The 21095-nt window shown below is 44.3% G+C and overlaps 1 protein-coding gene across 1 annotated transcript in view; it reads left to right on the top strand.

The window, feature by feature from the left end:
- Nucleotides 1-20546, top strand: part of LOC111139815 (structural maintenance of chromosomes 1A) — a 39039-nt gene extending 18493 nt beyond the window's left edge. The window contains exons 18-25 of the mRNA XM_022492234.1: nt 62-215; nt 1261-1371; nt 11463-11619; nt 12102-12256; nt 12377-12528; nt 13657-13726; nt 14012-14122; nt 14558-20546. Of these exons, the coding sequence (XP_022347942.1) occupies nt 62-215; nt 1261-1371; nt 11463-11619; nt 12102-12256; nt 12377-12528; nt 13657-13726; nt 14012-14122; nt 14558-14641 (994 nt within the window). The 3' untranslated portion in view covers nt 14642-20546. The remainder of the gene's footprint in view (nt 1-61; nt 216-1260; nt 1372-11462; nt 11620-12101; nt 12257-12376; nt 12529-13656; nt 13727-14011; nt 14123-14557) is intronic.
- The last annotated feature ends 549 nt before the right edge of the window (nt 20547-21095 follow it).

Here is a 21095-nt window from a genome sequence, read left to right as displayed (position 1 = left end):
ACGTAGGTAGAGCAGGCAGCCTGCTGGATTTGGATCTCACCTCTCTTCCTGGACCTTTTAGGGAAATGACCCATTTACAGAAGGAGGTAACAGCCATTGAGACCAAGCTGGAACAGAAACGCAGTGACCGCCACAACCTGTTGCAGGCTTGCAAGATGCAGGATATCAAGTTGCCACTGTCTAAGGGCACCATGGATGACATTAGTCAGGAGGAGGTGAGTATCAGATTAGGGCTGGTGGTGGGAGTGGACAATAAACAGCATTAACCAGGGATGGCGGTGAAAGTAACCAGGGAGGGGAAGAGGGAGAGAAAAGGATGGTGGGCAGGGGTGGTGGGACATAAGGAGGGATGCAGGGGTGATGAGGCAAGTTGAGGCTATGAAGGCAGGTAGGGGAAAGGTAGTAGCCTTGGTATGAAAGGGAAGTTGACTTGGGGGTAGTGCTGGATATTGGTAGGTGGTGAGGGGGGGAAGCCAGGAAAAGATGGAATCATTCTGTAACCTTAGGGACTTGAGCTAAAAGCTCCAGCAGATGTTGGATATTGCTAAGCGTGGCAGTTGAGGGACATTAGCCAAGAGCAAAGGAAGATGGAAGCTGGGGGACCTGAGAGATGATGGCTGAGCTGCAGTGAGGGAGGTTGGCCAGGAGAGGGTTGGATAAGGGACATCAGCAATGAAGAGGTGACAAGGCTTAGTCACAGGAAAGAGAGGGACACTAGCCAATAGAGAAGCCAAGGCATTTTATGCATTGAAGGTGAAGATTGGTAGGAAGGGATGGGAACATTAACTGAGGAGAGGTTTGCAAATATCTGGCTTAGACCTGGGTATGTATCTCAGCCCCACATGTCTTTCTCCCTCCCTCTTTCCAAACAGCATTTCAGTTTAATTCAGCAAAATATTTTGAACATCAGAAATGTGCCAGGCACCATGGTAACATGTGACATAATTACTCCTAATCCTAAACACAACCCTGCCAGGCAGGTAGTATCCCATGTTACAGTTGAGGGTTTATGTATTTAAATCAGGCTTCTGGTGTCAGGATCTGATGGCATGACTTGCCAAGGATCACACTTTTAGTGGTAGAGCCTAATTTTGAACTGAGGTCTTTGTGTCTTCTGAGCTGCTGTCCTGCCACAGGTGCTTTAGTAAGGTGCTTTGCAAAGACTTTGAAGGCTGGCAAGCCGCACCCCCCCCCCCACCCCGTTAGAGGGGCATTCTGTGGCCAGTGTGCTCCGTTGGACTCTCCCTCTCACCATTGCAGGGTAGCTCCCAGGGGGAGGATTCTGTGAGTGGTTCCCAGCGAACTTCCAGCATCTATGCACGAGAGGCCCTGATTGAGATTGACTACGGTGACCTGTGTGAAGATCTGAAGGTGAGGATCAGCCACGAGGGCGGCGACATTCTCCCAGCTGTTCAAAGGGAGAGTTAGTCCACCCGAATGCCCCGTGGTGACCATGGCTGGAAAGCGGGGCGGGCTGGTGAGGAAGGGAGGGACTTGTGGTTTAGGGTCTCCCCCACTATGCACACAGACACAGGTGCATCTTCCATCACCACCATCAGTTGCCCCCGTCCCTGCCTACTGCCAGTCTTCCCCTTCCACGCATGTACACATCTCAGCCCAGGTGCACACACAAAAGACCTCCTTCACAGTGAGCAGATGGGCCTTGGGTGTTCCTCGCTCTCTGTCCCAGGTGCTCCTCCCTTCTCACTTTTTGCATCCTCACATCCGGGGTATCTTTTTCACCCCCTTGGCCTCAGCTGCCATGTGTGCTATGCTACACAGGTATCTCAAACCCCAGCCTTCCGCAAATCTGCCCTTTGTCCTTGGTGCCAGCCGCATATTCAAACCAGAAATCTGTGCCTTGTCCTTGACTCCCTCTCTCACTTGGCATATTCGTTGAGTTACCAAGCCCTATCCATTATACCTCCTAAATATCTGTTGAAATATCTATCTACTTTATTTGTTTCCTCTCTCTCGTACAGCCCATTTCACCTCTCACACAGCCTATTGCAGGAACCTCCTAAACACGTCCTGATGCTTTCCCATCCATCCTTATAGCTGGGCGACTTGATTTTTTAAAGAAATCTTTATCATGGAAAATTTCAAACATACACAGAAATAGAATAATGAACCTTAGTACCCATCATACAGCTTCAACAATTAGCAACATATGTTATCTTGTTTTCTATACCCTTCCCTTTTACATTGGCATATTTTAAATCAAATTCCTTTCATTCATAATTACCTCCACATATACCTCTAGAAAGAAGGACATTTTAAAAAACGTAACCATATGATACCAAAAAAATTTGAAGACTAACTGCAATATCACCTAATATTCAGTAAATGTTTAGATTTGCACAAATATCCCATAAATACCATTTAAAAAAAAACATAGTCTGTGTATCTAAATCAGGATTCAAAGGAGGTTCATATATTAAAAGTGGTCTCTTCTAGTCTGTACCATTTTCATATATCACTTTATTTTTTTATACCTATTTATGGAAGAAACTGGGTCATTGGTCGTGTATAATTTTCTACATTCTGAATTTGGCTTATGTCCTGTGATGTTATTTAACGTGTTCGTCCATTCCCTGTATTTCCTGTGAACTGGTACTTAAATCTAGGGTGTGATTGGATTTGGTTCGTTTTTTGTTTATTCTTGGCAGGAATACATCATAAGTAGTGCTGTCTACTTGTGAACTTTCTTTTGCATTGCATAAGTTGACATTGAATGTCATTTCATGATCTTTATACTAAGTTTGGTCAGTGTTCAACATTACCTGTGAAATATTCTTATCAAAAACTCAAGTAAGGATCTGATTAAGCTTTTATAGCCACCAATTATATGAAACATCAGTGCCAGAGGAACATGTTAAATTAAAACACAGGGATGGATGCAGTTAGCTAAATCCAAACAGTGGGAAACTATGGGCCTGGTCTCTTCCATGGATAAATGAGAGGAAAGACATTAAACAGAGAGGGAAAATTTTTACTGACTGTAAGAGACAAATGAATCAACTGGAATATGTGGCATTTCTGTGAATACATTGCAAAGAGGAAGGGGAATTTATCCATTAAATGAGACTTAAGAGATAGATCAGCCAGTTGCGATGTGTGTACCTTATTTGAAACGTGCTTTGAAAAACCTGTGAAGTTTTGTTTTGTTTTGGTTTGTTTTTTTTTTACAAAGCAATCAGGATAATTTGAACACTTGACCAAAGAATTTATGATGTTCAGAAATTGCTGTTAATATTTTTAGGCGAGATGATGGTATTGGGGCTTTATTTTTTAAGTATTATCTTTTATAACAGTGGTTCTTAGTGGCGCATGGGTTTTGCCTCCCCAGGGGACATTTGGTAATGTCTGTAGACACTTGCAACATCCACTTGTCATAATTGGTTAACTGACAGTGTCTTGTAGGTAGATTGAAGGGATGCTGCTAAACCTCTTACAGTGCACAAAGGACAGCCTCACAACAATGAGTCATCTGGTCCAAAATGTCAGTAGTGCTGAGATTCAGAAACCATTTTAGAGATACACACTGAAGTATTTGTGGATGATGTGGTATGTCTGAGATTTGCTTTAGAGTAATTGAAGATAGAAAGGAATTGAGTATAGATGGCAGAGTATTGACCATGAGTTGATAATTTTTGAAGCTGGGTAATAAGTACATACATGGGGGGGTATTGTATTCTCTGCTTTTTTGTGTCTGTTGAAAATTTACATAATATAAAGTTAAGAGAAAAATTATCATGATCACCAGGTTCAGATGTTGTTAGCCCGTCAATTTTTTTTTTTTTTAAGCCCGTCAATTTTTATGACGTTCCCTGTCAGTTTTTTTACAAGCTGGTTTTAGCAGTTGGTTTTTTTTTTTTAAAGTTATTATTATTATTTTTTTAATTTCTTTGAGAGAGAGCATGCATGTGTGAGCTGAGTTGGGGGGTGGGTGGGAACGGTCAGCAGGACAGGGAGAGAAGAGAATCCCAAGAAGACTCCTCACTGAGCACAGAGCCCCATGTCGGGCTCAATCTTAGGACCCTGAGATCATGACCTGAGCCAAAATGAAGAGTCAGACACTTAACTGTCTGAGCCACACAGGCACACCCCAGTTTTAACAGCTCTTAATCACATTGCCTAGCTCTATCAAGGGTTGCAAAATGATAATTTCCTAATTCTTCCATTCCTTCTCCATTTGTTTATTGGAATTCTAAAAAGAATTTTCCCATATCAACTATTTGATATGGCCAGTACAGAAAAAATAGGATAAATGCTTCATTCTTTTCCTTTATTGACCAGCTTTCAGAATGAAGCAGTTGCCTTGTAACCTTTAAAGGTGACCAGTAAGGTTTTAATTTGTATTACTGGTTTTAATTTGTATTTATTGTAAACTTAACTGTTTTAAGTGTATTTTGGTAACTCTGTCGGAGTCATTTTTCTTCTTGATGTTCATATTGTCCCATCCTTGTCCAGTAGGAGCCACTTCAAGTTGATTTTTTTTGTTGTTCTTATTTTTAGATTTTTATTATGGAAAATGTCACATGCAAAAGTAAAATAGCACAATGCTATCTTGTGTAGCCATCACCAGTTTCAGCAGTTATCATCTCATGGCCAAACTTGTTTTATGTGCACCCCATCCACTTCCTCCTCTCTCCCCACCCCTGTATTTAAAAATACAGTCGACCCTCGAGTAACATGGGTTTGAACTGTATAGGTCCACTTATACATAGATTTCCTTTGGCAAATATAGCACAGTACTGTAAATGGATTTTCTTAATAACATTTTCTTTTCTCTAGCTTACTTTACAGTGTGTGTTAGTCACTGTTTATGTTACTGGTAAGGCTTCCAGTCAACAGGAGGCTATTAGTAATTAAGTTTTGGGGGAGTCATAAGTTAATATGTAAGTAGATTTTTGAATGTGTGGGGGACTGGTTCCCCAACCCCTTGTTCAAGGGTTAGCTACAAATTCTGGACATCATGCCATTTCATTTGTAAATATTTCAGCATGTATCTCTAAAAGAGATAATTCTGAAAATTTCTTAGAATCGTTATCATACCGAAACCCAATTAATTCCTTAATATTAGAGCTATATATTATAAAATAATTTCTTAGTATTATAATTAGTATTCACATTTCCCTGATTGTCATGCACACACACAGTTTGCTTGCTTGAATTGGGAGTCAAATAAGATGACAGATATAGATAGATAGATGATTGATACAGAGATTGATATGTCTTTTTAAACATTTGTAAAATTTTAATTAACATATAATGTATTATTGGTTTCAGAGGTACAGGCCTGTGATTCATCAGTCTTATATAATACCGAGTGCTTATTACATCACGTGCCCTCCTTAATGTCCGTCACCTAGTTACCCCATCCCTCCTCCCCTCCAGCCACCCTCAGTTTGTTTCTTAAGATTTTTTTTTCTAAGTATTTTATTTATTTATTTGAGAGAGAGAGAGAGCGCGCAAGCAGAGGGAACAGCAGGCAGAGGGAGAAGCAGGCTCTGCGCTGAGCAGAGAGCCCGATGTGGGGCTCGACCCCAGGACCCTGGGATCATGACCTGACCCAAAGGCAGACACTTAACTGACTGAGCCACCCAGCTGCCCCTGTTTCTTATGAAGAGTCTGTTACAGTTTGTCTCCCTCTCTGTTTTTTTTTTTTATTTTTTCCTCTCTTCTAGGAACCTCTGCCTTGTTTCTTAAATTACGCATATCAGAGAGATCATATAATTGTCATTCTCTGATTGACTTATTTTGCTTAGCATAATACCATCTAGTTCTGTCCACGTCATTGCAAGTGGCAAGATTACATTTTTGATGGCTGTGTAATATTCCGTGTGAGTGTGCACGCACATGTGCGCACCCCACCTTCTCTTTATCCTTTCATCTGTTAATGGATAGACATCTGGGTTCTTTCCATAGTTTTTCTAGCTATTGTGGACATTACTGCTATAAACATTGGAGTGCACGTGCCCCTTCCAATCACTACATTTGTATCTTTGTAGTGCATTTGCTGGGTTGTAGGGTAGCTCTATAGTCAACTTTTTGAGGAACCTCCATACAGTTTTTCAGAGTGGCTGCACCAGCCTGTATTCCACCAACAGTGTAGGAGGGTTCCCTTTTCTCTGTATCCTCGTAATATCTATCGTTTTCTAACTTCTTAATTTTAGCCATTCTGACTGGTGTGAGGTAGTTGGTTGATATGTCCCTTAAGTCTCATTTAATGAATGGTAATCCCCCTTGTCTGTGCCATTGCTTTCAGTGGTTTCAGTTACCATGGTCAACCACAGTCTGGAAGCAGATGATCCTCCTTCTGACCTATTGTCAGAAGGTCAGTAGCCTACCTGGTGCTATGTCACAGTGACTACGTCATTCACCTTACTTCCATCTCCTCATGTAGGCATTTTTTTATCATCTCACATTTTCCTAAGAAGGGTGATTACAGTATAGTAAGAGTTTGAGTGGCGAGTCCATTCGTGTAACTTTAATTACAGTATATTGTTATAATTGTTCTGTTGCATTATTGCTGTTAATTTTTTACAGTGCCTAATCTGTAAATTAAGCTTTATTGTAGGTATGTATGTATAGGAAAAAACATAGTATATAGGCTTCCAGGCCTATATACTTTGCCGTTAAGCTAGTAGCTTATTGGGCATATATGGCCAGCCATGTTCCTAAGTCTTTGGCACTGTTCATGGTTTTAGACATCCACGGGGGGTCTTAGAATGTACCCCGTGGATAAGGGGGACTACTGTATAAGATGCCCCTCCATCAGTTTTTATTTTTCTTTGCAGTATTTTTTGTTTTTAAAGAAATTGGCTCATTTCTCCTAAAGGATTTTCCACATTCTGTACTTTGTTGAGTGTATCCTATGATTTTTTTTAAAGATTATTTATTTATTTAAGAGAGAGTGTGCATGCACTTGAGCAGGAGAGAGACAAGCAGACTCAGCACTGAGTGCAGAGCCCGATACGGGGCTTGATCCCATGACCCTGAGTCCGTGACCTGAGCTGAAACCAAGAGTCAGACACTCAGCCAACTGAGCTACCCAGGCGCCCCTGTATCCTATGATTTGTTTTGATGTTCTCCAAGAACAAAGCACAAAAGTAGTTCTGGTATCCCCTGTAGTTCCTATAAGTGGGTAGTTAGATCAGTGCTGTTAAATAGAGATATAATATGACCCACATGTCCTATTTTTAAAAGTAAAATTTATTTTAATGCTGTATTTTTGCTTAACCCAGTATATCCAGAAATTATTTCAGTGTGAAACACATAAAAATTATTAATGGGCTATTTGACAGTCTCTCTGTATTACGTCTTGAAAATACAGTATCTGTTTATGCTTCTAGCATATCTCAATTTGGATGCTGTATTTTCCTCAGATATATTTGATCTGTAATTAGCTATCTTACACTTGATCTTAGCCAAGAAGTGGTATGTATTTAGCTATCTTAAACTTTACAATAGAAAAAAAGAACCACATACCCTAGTTTGTTACAGATATACTTTAAAGTTCTCTAGAAACTAAGTTGAATATCAGTTTTTAAATCAGTCAACAATCATTAAAATCAGTAGTCACATGTGGGCTTATGGCTACCATATTAGACAGCTCAGATCCAGAGGTTTGATTAGGTTCAAGTTTGGGGGTTTGTTTTGGTCAAGACTACCTCATAAGTGATGTTGTTAACACGCATCAGGAAGTTGGTGATGTCTGGTTATGGTTCTTTTTATATGATTTGCAGTTGTGGTTATTGCCTCAATTGATTAATTTGTCTGTGGTTGCAAAATGGTGATCTTCTTACTTTATTAACTGGAATACTCTGAAGAGAGATTTCCTCTTATTAGTCATTAGGTTACCTTGGGGTACAGTTTATATAGGAAAGGTGGATATATATGCACTTGATTCTCTTATTTTACTAGTTTATAAAATAATGAGTTGGTTTTCTGACATTGTCAAGATCTGTTCGTTGAGTTGTTTGTTTTTTAAGATTTTATTTATTTATTTGAGAGAGAGTGGGAGAGATCACAAGTAGTCAGAGAGGCAGGCAGAGGGGGAGGGGAAGCAGGCTCCTTGCTGAGCACAGAGCCTGATGCGGGCCTCGATCCCAGGACCCCCTGAGATCATGACCTGAGCCAAAGGCAGAGGCTTAACCCACTGAGCCACCCAGGCGCCCCTTTCACTGAATTGTTTTTGTGTCATTTTGAACTTAATGGATTTAAATATGTGAGATGTATTGTACTCTGTTGTGGTTGTTATTCTTGTTGATCAAGTTGCATCTTAGGCCGGTGGGAACCATTGGCTTCTGAATCATTTTGACACAACTCTTACAGGCTTTTATGTCTTCGCTGCTTTCTGGTATGTCCAGGCTCATCCTTAAGGTCTGGCATTAGCCATTTCTCTCTGAGAAGTTCTGATTTCTTGTAGTGGGAAATGCTGTTTAGCAACTACCATCTGAACACCAGAGTGCTCATGACTGCTGGGTTGCTCAGTTCTTCTAGAATGTTTCAGTAGACTGGGCTACAAGGTGCATTTTTTATTTTGGAGGAAAAAGGTGAGTTTATATTGATACTTCAATTGAAATTGTAATTTTCACAGTTTAACATCATTGATTTTATGGTTGAGTCTCCCCAATTATTCTTACTAAAAATCTTGGTTCCTAGCAACATTAACATAATTAACATATTTTACTTTATCCTATTCTGTATATAATAGTTTGAAAATCACAATGAGGTATTATTAGTAACAACTTATGTATGAATGCTGTTGAAGATTTCCTTGAGGTCCTTTTTGCCGTTAAGCTAGTAGCTTATTGGGCATATATGGCCAGCCATGTTCCTATATTTTAAAGTAATTTGGAAGAATTCTCTGACTGTTTAACCAGCTTAATATATTGTCATGTTTCTTTGTTTAGTTTTTCATTTTTAAGGGGGTTGCTCATTTTTGCATTTTGACTTCTTTTTCCAAATTTATTTTGAAAATTTTCAAACCTACAGAAAAATTGAAAGTACAGTGCAATGAACACCCATATACCTTTCACTGTAGATTCACCAATGAACATTTTTCCAGTTTTTTCTCTTTCCATCTCTCTTGATTCCCTCCTTCCACACTACACATTTTTTGTTTTTGCTGAACCATTTGAAGGAAGTTACAGACTTCAACTCTAAATATTTCAGCATGCTAAGAACAAGGGATTCTGCTCCATAACTGCAATTCCATATTACACCTAAGAAAATTAATAATAATTTCATATCTAATATACGGCCCATATTCACATTTCCCCAGTTGTTCCAGAAGTGTTTTTTATAATTGTTTGTTTTAAGCTATGATCCAGTCAAGGTTTATGTATTGCTTTTGGGTGTTCTATCTTTTTAGTTTCTTTTAATGTGGAGCAGTCCCTCACATTCTTTCATGACACTGATCTTTCGAAGAGTCTATGTGTTGTCTTGAATGGCTGTGTTATGGATATGTTTGTTTCCTTTCATTATTTTTAAAGATTTTATTTATTTATGACAAGAGTGAGAGATCACAGGTAGGCAGAGGGACAGGCGGGGGATGGGGGGGTGGGGAGCAGGCTCCCTGCTGAGCAGAGAGCTGGATGTGGGGCTCAATCCAGGATCCTGAGATCATGACCTGAGCTGAAGTCAGAGGCTTAACCCACTGAGCCACCCAGGCGCCTCTGTTTCCTTTCATTATTGTTTAATTTGTTCCACCTAACCTTGTGTTTCTTATAAATTGGAAATTCGATCTAGTCTGGAGACTTGATGGATTTGGGTTAAGTAATGTTTTGGCCAGAATATTTCATTGGTGATGCTGTGTACTCTATATTGCATCATGCCAGGAGATATGTAATGTGAGGATGTCCCGCTATACATGATGTTAAGCTTGATCCTCTGTTAAGGTATCGATTGCCAGATTTCATACCTTTGTAAGTAGTAAGTAATCTTTAGAGGGATTCTCTGGTATCTTGTGAATATCTTGTTCCCAACAGTTTTTTGGCCCTGTGGTTTTCACATTTTGATTTAATTTTTTTTCATAATTCTGCAAATTTTCATATGGTCTAAAGCTGAAAGTATAATACAAGGTACATAAAGAGAAGTTTTACTTTCCTTCTCGTCCCCTTTGCCTCCCTTCTGCTATGTGTAATCATTTTAATTAGTTTTTGGATTATCCTTTTTTTGTTGTATTTTAAAAATACAAATATATTTGTATGTAAATATACTCATATTCCTTCTCTTAGATAAAAAACAGCAGTCTGTTGTGTACCTTGCATATTTGCGTATTTCAATTATAACCTATGCGAGACACTGCTTCTTAACAGTATATAGAGCTCTGTAGAAGGGCTTTTCTAAAATATATGTATTTATGTATACATTTGTGTGTATTCATGTCCTTCCTGTGCTTGAAGTCATTCAGTGGTACCTCACCTCCCTTTGGATAAAGTTGAGACCTCTTATAAGACTTAAAAGGCCCTTTATCATCAGGCTTCTGCACGTCTCCAGCCTTGCCTCTTCCCCCAGTGTGCATGCGCACGCGTGCACGTGCACACTCACAGTTGCTATTACTGCCGTACTGAATTGCCCTTTTTTTGGCTTTTGAAATTTATTAAAACTGATTACTTTTTTGAATTGCTTTGATTTCCTTGAATGAACCATGAGCATATCCTTGATTTTGCATGTGATGCTCCTGTCTGCATAGGCTATTCTTTATCTCTGTCCTCACTTTCATCCCGTAGGCCTGAGCTTAAGCATATTCCTGGAGGCCTTCCCTAGTCCCAGAGTCTGAGTTAGGTGCCCTTCTTATGTGCTGACCCTACACCATCTGTTTATCATAGTTTTGGTATTCACTGTACAGTGTTCTGATTGTTTACATATGTGCCTTCCTCTGTTAGTCCATGAGCTCTGTAAGCACAGGAACCATGGCTCACAGGATATGAGGGCCCCAGTGCCTGGCATTTGGAATGCATTCAGTAAATATTTATTGACTTAAAGTGGCAGAAAGGCACAAGCCCAAGACATGCATTGCAATATCCATAAGACCTAAAACCAAACTCAAATGGAATTTGCTCAGATGTGGTGATCTGAGCAGAAAGCGTGAGTTGCCTTGTTCATTGTGGAGCTGTAGGTGGAGTCCAGACCAGCCTGCGTGGGAGCCTCTAGGTCACCCTGGGATGGTGCTGGCTCAAGGCCTGGGCTGAGAGCCAGAAAGGGGCACCACCAGCTGCTCCTCCTGAGAGACAGAGAGGTTGACGGCCTGGGGGAAGGGCTAGAGATGAGAAAGTGGCATCAGCCTGTAATTTCCAGGGATGGTGGGAATGGAGGAGACGTGCTAGGGAAGAAGAACCTGTCTTCAGCATGGAGCAAATGCTCAGGCCCTGCTTAGTGGAGCATCTCTTGTGGGGGCCTGAGCTCAGGGACCTGGCCCCTCTTGATGTCATTGGGCCTGGGGTTTACAGGATGCCCAGGCTGAGGAGGAGATCAAACAGGAGATGAATACACTGCAGCAGAAGCTGAATGAGCAGCAAAGTGTACTCCAGCGTATTGCTGCCCCCAACATGAAAGCCATGGAGAAGCTGGAAAGTGTCCGAGACAAGTTCCAGGAGACCTCAGATGGTAAAATTTTTTTACCCCTTTTACTTTTACTGTCTAAGGTGAAGACAGAAGGCTGAAGTTACAGCAAGGGCCTGTTACACATCACAGCAGCTCCCATTTTTATCTGCTTTCTGGAAACTCCCAAGAGCCCTAAACCGTAGGGGTTAGTTACCACACCTGTCTTATAGAGCAGAAAACTGCTGAAGTTCAGAGAGGGTCATGGCCTATCCAAGGTCACACAGCTGGTTGCTGGTTGAGCCCAGGGTAGAATTCATGTTTGTGTGGCTCCAGGCCCATGTTTCTTCCTTTGTGCTGTGTGGCTGGCCTGATGGTTACAAGTGGTTGTGGGGCCATTTTCCTGGGGTCCTTCCCAAACATTCCTCTCCCTTTGGGATGTCCCTGCTCTGTGAATTGTCATTTACAGGTCATTCTTGCCAGGGCGTGGTCCTCAGCCTTGGCAGAGCCTGGGCACTGAGGAGTCACCTGTCTTTCCCTTGTGGCAGAGTTTGAGGCAGCCCGAAAGCGAGCCAAGAAAGCCAAGCAGGCATTCGAACAGATCAAGAAGGAGCGCTTTGACCGCTTCAATGCTTGTTTTGAATCTGTGGCCACCAACATCGATGAGATCTACAAGGCCCTGTCCCGCAACAGCAGTGCCCAGGTAGGCTGGAGTCCCTTACCCAGCTAGCCCCCACCATCACGTTGCCCTGCCCTTTAGGCCTCCTGTCCCTGTCCTCATCTAGACCAGACCCAGATTCCAACCCATCTACCTTCTCCCTAGGCATTCCTGGGCCCTGAGAACCCCGAGGAGCCCTACCTGGATGGCATCAACTATAACTGTGTGGCTCCTGGCAAACGCTTCCGGCCTATGGACAACTTGTCAGGGGGGGAGAAAACAGTCGCGGCTCTGGCTTTGCTCTTTGCCATCCACAGGTAAGGCTGCTCTTCCCAGGGCAGTTGACGGAGAGACTGAACTGAGGCCACCAGAGGCTCTGGGGCCTAAGGACATGCAGAGATCTGCAGAGGTGAACATGTTCTGGTGGAATCTGGATTGCGTCCCTGTTTCCCTACCTACTACAGCACATCTGGCCTTGGTTTCCTGGACCTGTCTTTCCCATCCACCCTCATCTACTCAGCATGCCCTCACTGGCCCCCGCATGTATTCAGTCCCACCACCAGGCTTTTGCTTACATGGTTGCTGGCTAATTAGCCCTTTCTATGCAAATCTAGCTTGATCATCACCACGCCTTCACATCTCATTTTCCTCCTCCTGTTCCTCTAGGAAGCCTGCTTTGACCAACTGTGGCATACCCTGACCTCCCCCTCCTGAATGCCAGTAATACTTGAATCTGACCCCCACAACTTAATACTTGATTGTATAGCATCATTCAGTGAGCATTTCTTGAGGGCTGCTCTGTGCCAGACTCTTGGGGGATTAGGGACACAGATGTGTCAGACATGGTCTCTGTCCTTGAGGAGCTCATGGTCTAATGAAAGCCAGATGTGTAAACAGTGAGCTAAGTGTTGTAACCGGGTGAGTGTGTATGTTGTGGATGCACAGAGGAGGGACACCAGCCCAGTGTGGGGGAGGGTGTGGGTGGCCAAGAAAGGCTTTCGAGGGCAGGTAACACTTGAGCAGGAAATGCAAAGGATGAGTAGAAGTTAGCCGAAGACACCCGGAGGTGTTCTAGGCAGCTGGGTGCCTCATGTGCCGAGAGGCAGGAAGCCACAACAGCGTGGTGCAGGTGGGTGGGGTAGACCTCCAGGTAGCTTGGACAGAGTGGTCAGAGCCTAGGACAGCTCTATCTCCTCAGCCGGTCTGGAAGCTCTGGAGAGAACCATGTCTTCTCCTGGTTCTGTAGAATCCTGGAGCACAAGGTTGGTTGCACAAGAGGGTTCAGTTGGTAAACTGGCCTTCTGGGGCTCAGGCAACATTAAGACCTGGGTTTTTTAGTCTTTTAAGAAGTGGAGGGTGATGCTGGCCTGTGAGATGGGCCCTGGGGCTATCCTGCCTCACCCCTGCCCCCATCAGTGTCAGCTCACCTACTGGTTCCCTCCCAGCTACAAGCCAGCCCCCTTCTTCGTCCTGGATGAGATCGATGCTGCCCTGGATAACACCAACATTGGCAAGGTGGGTGCAAGGAAAGTGGGGCCCGGGAGGGAGGCCCCTAGGTTGGCGCTGGGTTTCAGGGAGCAACTCCTGAGTGTGCTCTAGCCGTTCCTGCTGCCTGCTCTCTGTGCCCGGGAGGCTGGGCGCAGGGCCATCCATCCACGCCGTGCTATTCAGTGGCCTCTCAGGCTCTCTTCCCCCTACCCTCCTCCCCTTACCCCACCCTCTGCCTCTGGTTCTGACTGGAAAACACAAGGGAGTGTTAGGGTTTCAGCCCTGCTAAGTGCCTGGCGGCCCCTCCCACAGGTGGCAAATTACATCAAGGAGCAGTCGACTTGCAACTTCCAGGCCATCGTCATCTCTCTCAAGGAGGAGTTCTACACCAAGGCTGAGAGCCTCATTGGAGTCTACCCCGAGGTAGGGCGGGCCTGGCTCAGGAGCCAGCCCCACTCCCTGCCTGACTCCCCAGGGCAGGAAGGGAAGGCTGCAGTGGAGGGCCATGGGGGTGGGGGAGCATAGGGACTCAGGACCTGAACAGCCATCTGGGCTTGTTGGAGCCCTGCCCTAGAGGCTTAGCCGGCCCAGCTGGGCAGGGCTATTGCGTCTGGGGACAGGTGGAAAGGCCAGGCAGAAGAGCCAGACAGCAAAGAAAAGGAGGAGAATGCAGAGGTAGGCAGGGAGAAAAGGCACATGGGACCGAGCACATCCTCACACCCAGAGAGAACCATTGCCTGGGCTTTGGGCAGGTATGTAGGGAGGAGGGTTTGAGGCCCCCGGTCCTGGGGCGCCAGACCCCCCCCCCTTAATTCTCTCCTTACAATTTCATTTTTCTTTTTCTCCCTCCTCCTTCAGCAAGGGGACTGTGTGATCAGCAAAGTCCTGACCTTCGACCTCACCAAGTACCCAGATGCCAACCCCAACCCCAATGAGCAGTAGCAGTAGTTCTGCCTTCCTGCCCTGTCTGGATCCCTAAGCTGCCCCTTTCCCAATCTCTGGATATTTGGCTCCCAACCTTCCCCTACCTCCCGTCCCTGTTTGGTATAGTCATGGGATTTAGGCATTGCTGTCAAGCACGAAGAGGAACAGAGGTGATATTAGGTCTGGAGCAAAAATTCCTGAGCTTCAGGGAGCATCCTGGCCTTTGGAAGGAGGTGCTGAGCTGAACTGAGCTGAACAGGGCCATCTGTCCATCCCCTATCTTCCCCTCTCCCAGACCTCCCCCCTCCTCCCTCCTCCCATCACCCATAATCATGGGTTGGGCCCCTTGCATCTTGCTTGTGTGTGGGTATGTATGTGTGTATATATGTGTCCGCATGTGTGCATATGGGCGTGCTTGCAAAATAATAAAAGATATTGGAGATCCATTTTAGAAGGAGCCTAGGCTGAATTTGATTCCAAGAGAGCTTAGTATGACAGCACCCCAGAGCTGGGCAAAGGTATTCAGGACCTCATAGGAATCAGTCACATGAAATTGCTCTCATTCACTCATTTGTGTTTTTGTTCATTTGTGTATTCATCAGACATATATTGAACACCTTCTGTTTGTCAGGCTCTAATTCTAGAAATACGAGCTAAATCAGATATGGTCTCTACCCTCCTACCAAGGAGATGCAGTGGGTTCATGGTTTCTTGTGGTCAGCTGAATCATATTTATAGGTACTTTGAGTTTGAGAAGAGGATGATCACCTCCAGGCTTCCTGGAGAAGGTCACATTTGAGCTGAACCTTGACAAATTGGTAGGATTTGGTTGGGCACTAGGAGTGGAACCTGGGCTCTGGGGACAGACATTTGTGGGTTCTAGTCCTTTTTTTTAAATCACTAGTTTGATGTTGGGCAAGTCATTTGACCTTTCTGTGCCTCAGTTTCCTCATCTGTAAAATGGGGCTAACAATATTACCTACCTCATAGGATTTAATGATGTCAAGCTCCTCACTGGGGGCCTTATCCCTGCTTGGAGCCCACTAGGTGCCAACCCCTCAGAATATAAGCCTTCTCATACCTGGACCCCTGAGGGCTCTGATCCCAGTTGTTGGGGACGGAAAGAACCTCCAGATCTGGGAGATGCTAAATGCCTTGGTTACTGAGAAAGTTCCAGGGCACTGATGGGGTTTACCCGGTAAGTGAAGGGCTTAAGGAAGCCTATAGCTTCAATCATGTATGGTAACCAGGTGCCTGGGCCCCAACCCGGGTCATGAGGAAGTCGGGGAGAGGTAGCCTGGGCCACATCCCGGCCGAATGTGTGTGAAGTTCCTTCTGGGAACTAACCTGTGTCAGCTGCAGGGACCGTGCAGAGGCAGCAGAGCCTGCTGCCATGAGGTCAGCCTATGCTCGTTCTCATACACTGTCAGACCATCACCTTGTCCTGATTGTATACCACATTCTTGTTTCTTCAAAGTTAAATTTGTTCTGATTACTCAAGTGACTCATGAATCCATTCTCTAAGACGTCAGATTTATAAGTAGAGCTAGCCTTGTTTGACTACCATTGCCCGTCCCCTTCTAAACTGCTGTTATGTTTGTTGTACATCCATCTAGACAGTTTTAAGACTTTGACATATATGAGCTCATTGAAAATATTGTGTATTTAATACAAATGGTATATTGAGTCGTTCTGCAATTTGCTTTCCTTGTTTAACAGTTTTTGAGATCTATGCATGTTTTTGCTAAATGTAGATTCAATTCATCCTTTGTAATTGCCGTATGGAGTGCCATCATATGACTCTATCACATCGTACTCATTTCTTTTGTGATAGCTACTTAAGACTGTTTTCTCTTTTTGCTATTACAAAATACAACACAGGAACATTTATGTGTGTGTGTGTGTGTGTGTGTGTGTGTGTGTGTGTGTGTATGAGTTTATCTAGGGTTGCTTCCTAGAAGTTGAATTGCAGAGTCATAGACTATATTTTTGTTTTAAATAGAGGCTTCCAAATTGCCCTCCTGTACTATTTACTCAATCTTTTTCTTGAAGTTGTCTTAGGTGTAACATTGTTATCTACTTCAGTTTCATCCTAAGTAGTGATATCCATGAAACCATGGGTTTGATATGCTAATTATGTATTTTTCTAATACATATTGAAAGGCATAACTCAAAATAAATTTGTCTTTGTTCAACCAAAGAAGTTACATACCACCAGTGGTACATACGCTGTAGTTTGGGAAATGCTGGCATATCTGAAAGCACAATTTGGGAGTCGCCCTGGTTCAAATCCTAGCTGTAGAAACTTGAGCTCATTACTTTACCTCCCTGGATCTCAGTTTCCTCACATAGAAAAGGACTTAATCTGTGCCCTATTTTGCAGCAACGTAGGGAAGATGAAGTGTGCTGGAAGGAGTTTGGCTGATACCTAGATCATCCCAGGCCTTTCAGGGTAGCAATTGCTATTTGCCCCACTTTACAGATGAGGAAACTGAGGCCCAGGAAGTTTAAGTGACCCAGCTACCAGGTAACAGTAAGAATTTGAACCCAGGCCCCCCCCCCCCAATTCAGTCTTGTGCTTTCTCCACTAAAAGGGTGGTTTTCAACCTTGGCTGTGCACCAGAATCACTTGTGAAGGTTTTTCTTTTTTCTTTTTTAAAAATCAAAGCAATATATACACCAGTTAGGAAGTAAAATAGTACAGAAGGGCTTACAATGCAAAGCAGCTGTTCCCTGCTGCACCCCCACATCCAAAGGATGTGGAGCTCCTTGCTCTGTTCCCACCCCTGGAAATCTAATTCAGTAGGTGTGGATAATAATCTGGATACCTAATTCTTACCTCACACGGTGGAAAGGATTAGATGAGATGCCTTGGACTAAAGCCCTGGCCCACAGGGACATAAGTGCTGCAGAGCACTTAGGTCCTAAGGATCAGAGAGGTGAAAGGCTTTGTCCTAGAATCCAGTGGGTCATTGGTAGAATCTAGACTTCAACTAGGAGGGATCTCTGCTTGCCCAGTGCTTTCCCGCTGTGCCATCTGCTTTCTATCATCACAAAGGAGCATGTGCTCAGTGAAGGCTGCTCAGGTGAGAGCTTATGGCACAGTGTTTCCAGGAGTAAGCTGGATCCAAATAGAATCCCTAGGACTTGTTGGAGGATGCTAGGTTGACTCCCTTATACCCTGGACCCAGTAGCCTTGGTCTAGGGAGTTGAAGAGTGCTCCATGACCATGTTTACCTTTAACTGGGCACTTCACTCTGGGAATCACTGTGTTGCCCACCAGGGACATAAACATGAGTCAAATCTTTACCCCGCCTTTGAGGAGCTCACTAGTTAGGGGAGACGATTCCTAGAACAGCTGTTAACCATGCAGTCTGATAGCCCTCTGATAGGAGTGTGGAAAAGGAAGGGCCTGTAGCTTATACAGAGGTTCAGGGAAGGCATCCTCTAGTCTAGGAGGTGACACCTGACCTGAGTCTTGAGAGCCTGGTAGGAATTACCTAGTTGAAGTGGAAGGAATTTTCAGGGAGTGGGGACAGTATGCACAAAAACATGAAGACAAGAAACAGCAAAAACAGTTCAGAAGTACTGAAACAAGGTTTAACAGAGTTCAGATTTCTCTCATGAGACAGTGTGGTTCCCAAACTGGCTATGCACCAGAACCACGTGGAGCATTCTGGGCCCCATCCTCAAAAAGTTTGATTTCTGTAACTGGGGTGAGGCCTCAGGATCTTGAGTGCTTAGAAAAATGAGCACATGACTGTAGGGTATAGCCAGCTTTGGGAACTATAGCCAGAAGGCAGTGTGGGAGCCATGGAATGGCTTTAAGCAGGGGAGATGCTGGGTCTGATGCGAATTTAATAAACCTCTTTCTGGTCAGCCACTGGAAATGGATTAGGTTAAATGTGCATACTATATGCTCCCACGCCTGTAGTTTCCCCGTTGGCTCAATTTCTCACTGTGTGTTTGCTTGTTTTGTCTCTGAGTAAACAGAAAGCACCACAGGGATGGGTCTGGGGTTATCTTGCTACTGGCGTATCCCCAGCAAAAAGCACAGTGCCTGACCCAAAACAGGCACCCAATAAATAGTTTTTGAGTGAATGAATATGTGAATGAATGCATTTGTGTTGGAGAATGGAGACAGGGAGATCAGCTAGGAAGCTGTTGAAAAGCCCAGGAGGCCTACTCAAGGGCAAGGGCAGTGGGAATGGATTGGAGGCAATAAAAGTGTGAGCCAGACTTGATGACTGAGGATCACTGGATGTGGAGGGTGACTGAGAGGATAGAATGAGTGCCCATCAGTAGCCCAGATTCCTACCCTATTCCAGTCATTCTCTTTCCTCATCCATCTAAGTCAGAATATCCTTCCAGCCTCAGCCACTGGAATTTTTCCCTCAAGTTAGTTAAAAGTTTCTGTGTGTTGTGTGGTCCCCTCCCTCCCCCTCTCCCCCAAGCCATTGATTCATTCATCCAGTTCAATAAATCTTGGCTAAGCACCTCCTGTATGCAGTGAGGCTCTTCCAAGCCAGGACTCTGACTCCCTCTTTCCTACCTCAAGAGATGTTTTTGAGGGCTTCCCCAGGTAAGACTCCCATTCCTTAGACAGTAACCTAAAGTGAGATGCCCAGATGTCAGACCTGTAAGGAAACTTACAGACTTTGTCCAACCCCCTCCTGAGGCCCTGGGAGGGGAAGGAACTTGCTCAAGGTCCCATTACTAGAAAGTTTCAGAGCCAGAAGTGGAACCTAAGTTCCCTTTCCACATCACCACTAGAGCCTTGATCTCTCCCTTCACAGATAGGACAGGCAGAGGTGGCCAGGGAGAAGGTGGGACTTAGGTTGGCCTTGAAGGTTGGAGTACTGGACAGGCCAAACAAGAAGCTTGCCAATTACACTGCCCCCTTCTGGAAACCGTCAGCTAACCTGCCATGCCCACAGTCCCTTCTAAGGGGTTTCTTAAGCATGAGTTGCCATGCTCTGTACCATGTGACCTCACAGTCCTGGCCACAAATGGTTTGGGATAGTATCTGACTCAAAGACAGCCAATCTCTAGGCCATAGCCTATTAGGTGGACGGGTGTAAGAACTCCACCTCATAGGGATGGCCTGTATCAAATGGCCTCCAGGGAGGCTAAATGTGAGGCATTCAGAAGTGAACTATTAATTAGCATTTAGCAAGACAGATGGATGAGGGGTGCCAGAAGCTGAACAGCAAAAGCAAGGAGAAAGCTGCAGGGACCATGAAACATTTATATCATGAGAACATGGGGCCACAAGGTAGCAGAAGCCATGAAGCAGCAAGACAACATTGGGCCAAAAGGACACAGAAGCCATGAAGCAATAGGAGCCACAATGTAGCAGGAGCCATGAGGAACAGAAACCATGAGACAAAACCCTGAATGTGAGATCCATGAAGCAGCAGAAGGCTTGAATGACAAGATCCAGGAGGCAGCAGAAGCAATGAGACTCTCAGAGCCACAAGGTAGCAAGGCAACAGGAATCAAAGAGGCTGCAGGAATGACCAGGCAAACAGAAGCTACAACACAAGAGAAGCCCTGGATGAACTAGAACTGAAGCCCTGGAAGCCAGGAAGCTGGAGCCAGGAGGCCAAGAAGCAATGAGGCCCCCGAAGGCCAAGCACTAGCAAGGAGGGTAGCAGGAAAAAAAAAGAAAGAAAGGTAGTCTAAGTAGCAGTAGGAGGAGTATAAATACAGCCAGAAAGAAGTTGAGTCACCATTTTGGGAAGCACCAGAGAAGGGAGCAACAGATGCCTGCAGCTGAGGGGGTGACAAGATAAGCCAGGCTCTAGAGCTGCTTTGGATCGTGAACCATTTTCGAGTTTCTGTTCCTCCATGAGGCTGCCTGTGTAGCTGTTTTTGTCTTCCTTATTTCCCTATGAATGCTTCAATAAATCTCCATCACTAACCTGAGTGTGTCTGTTCTTGTAATCTAAAAGAAGTTAACACTGGTGTGCACTGTAGATGGGTGGAAAGCAGGGCAGAAGGTCTTCCACGTGGGTTTGAAACCAGACACAGGTGGGAAGTCATTCTTTCTTTCACATCCTCACTGGCACAGGCACTTCTCATTCATTTATGTACTGGCTTCTTTTTCTCATTCGTTCAGCCACTCGTTCATCTGTTTACCTATTAGTGGAGAACTCATTCATTTTCACATATTCTGCACTCAGGCATTGATGTAAGTACTCACTCATTTGTTGGCTCCTTTGTTCTTTCTCAGATCCACTTTGTCATCACTTTTGCACCCATTTGGTCATCAAGCACACATTGAGTTCCTGCATTATGTCAGGCCTTGTGCTAGGTTCTGGGGATGAGATAAACTCTCCAGAGTCTAGGAATTCACAGTTTAATTGGGGGCGCAGGTGAGTGTACCAAAGGTGAGAGATTATAGAGCAGAAGTCTAGATGAGGCAGGGTGAGAATATAGGACCATTCCTCTGTGGGATGGGGTAGGATGG

This window comes from Enhydra lutris, unplaced genomic scaffold, assembly GCF_002288905.1.
Source record: "Enhydra lutris kenyoni isolate GAN:26980312 unplaced genomic scaffold, ASM228890v2 scaffoldscaffold119, whole genome shotgun sequence".
NCBI classification, from domain to species: domain Eukaryota; kingdom Metazoa; phylum Chordata; class Mammalia; order Carnivora; family Mustelidae; genus Enhydra; species Enhydra lutris.
The sequence above is the reverse complement of the archived record's forward strand: the minus strand, read 5'-3'. Positions and strand labels throughout refer to the sequence as shown.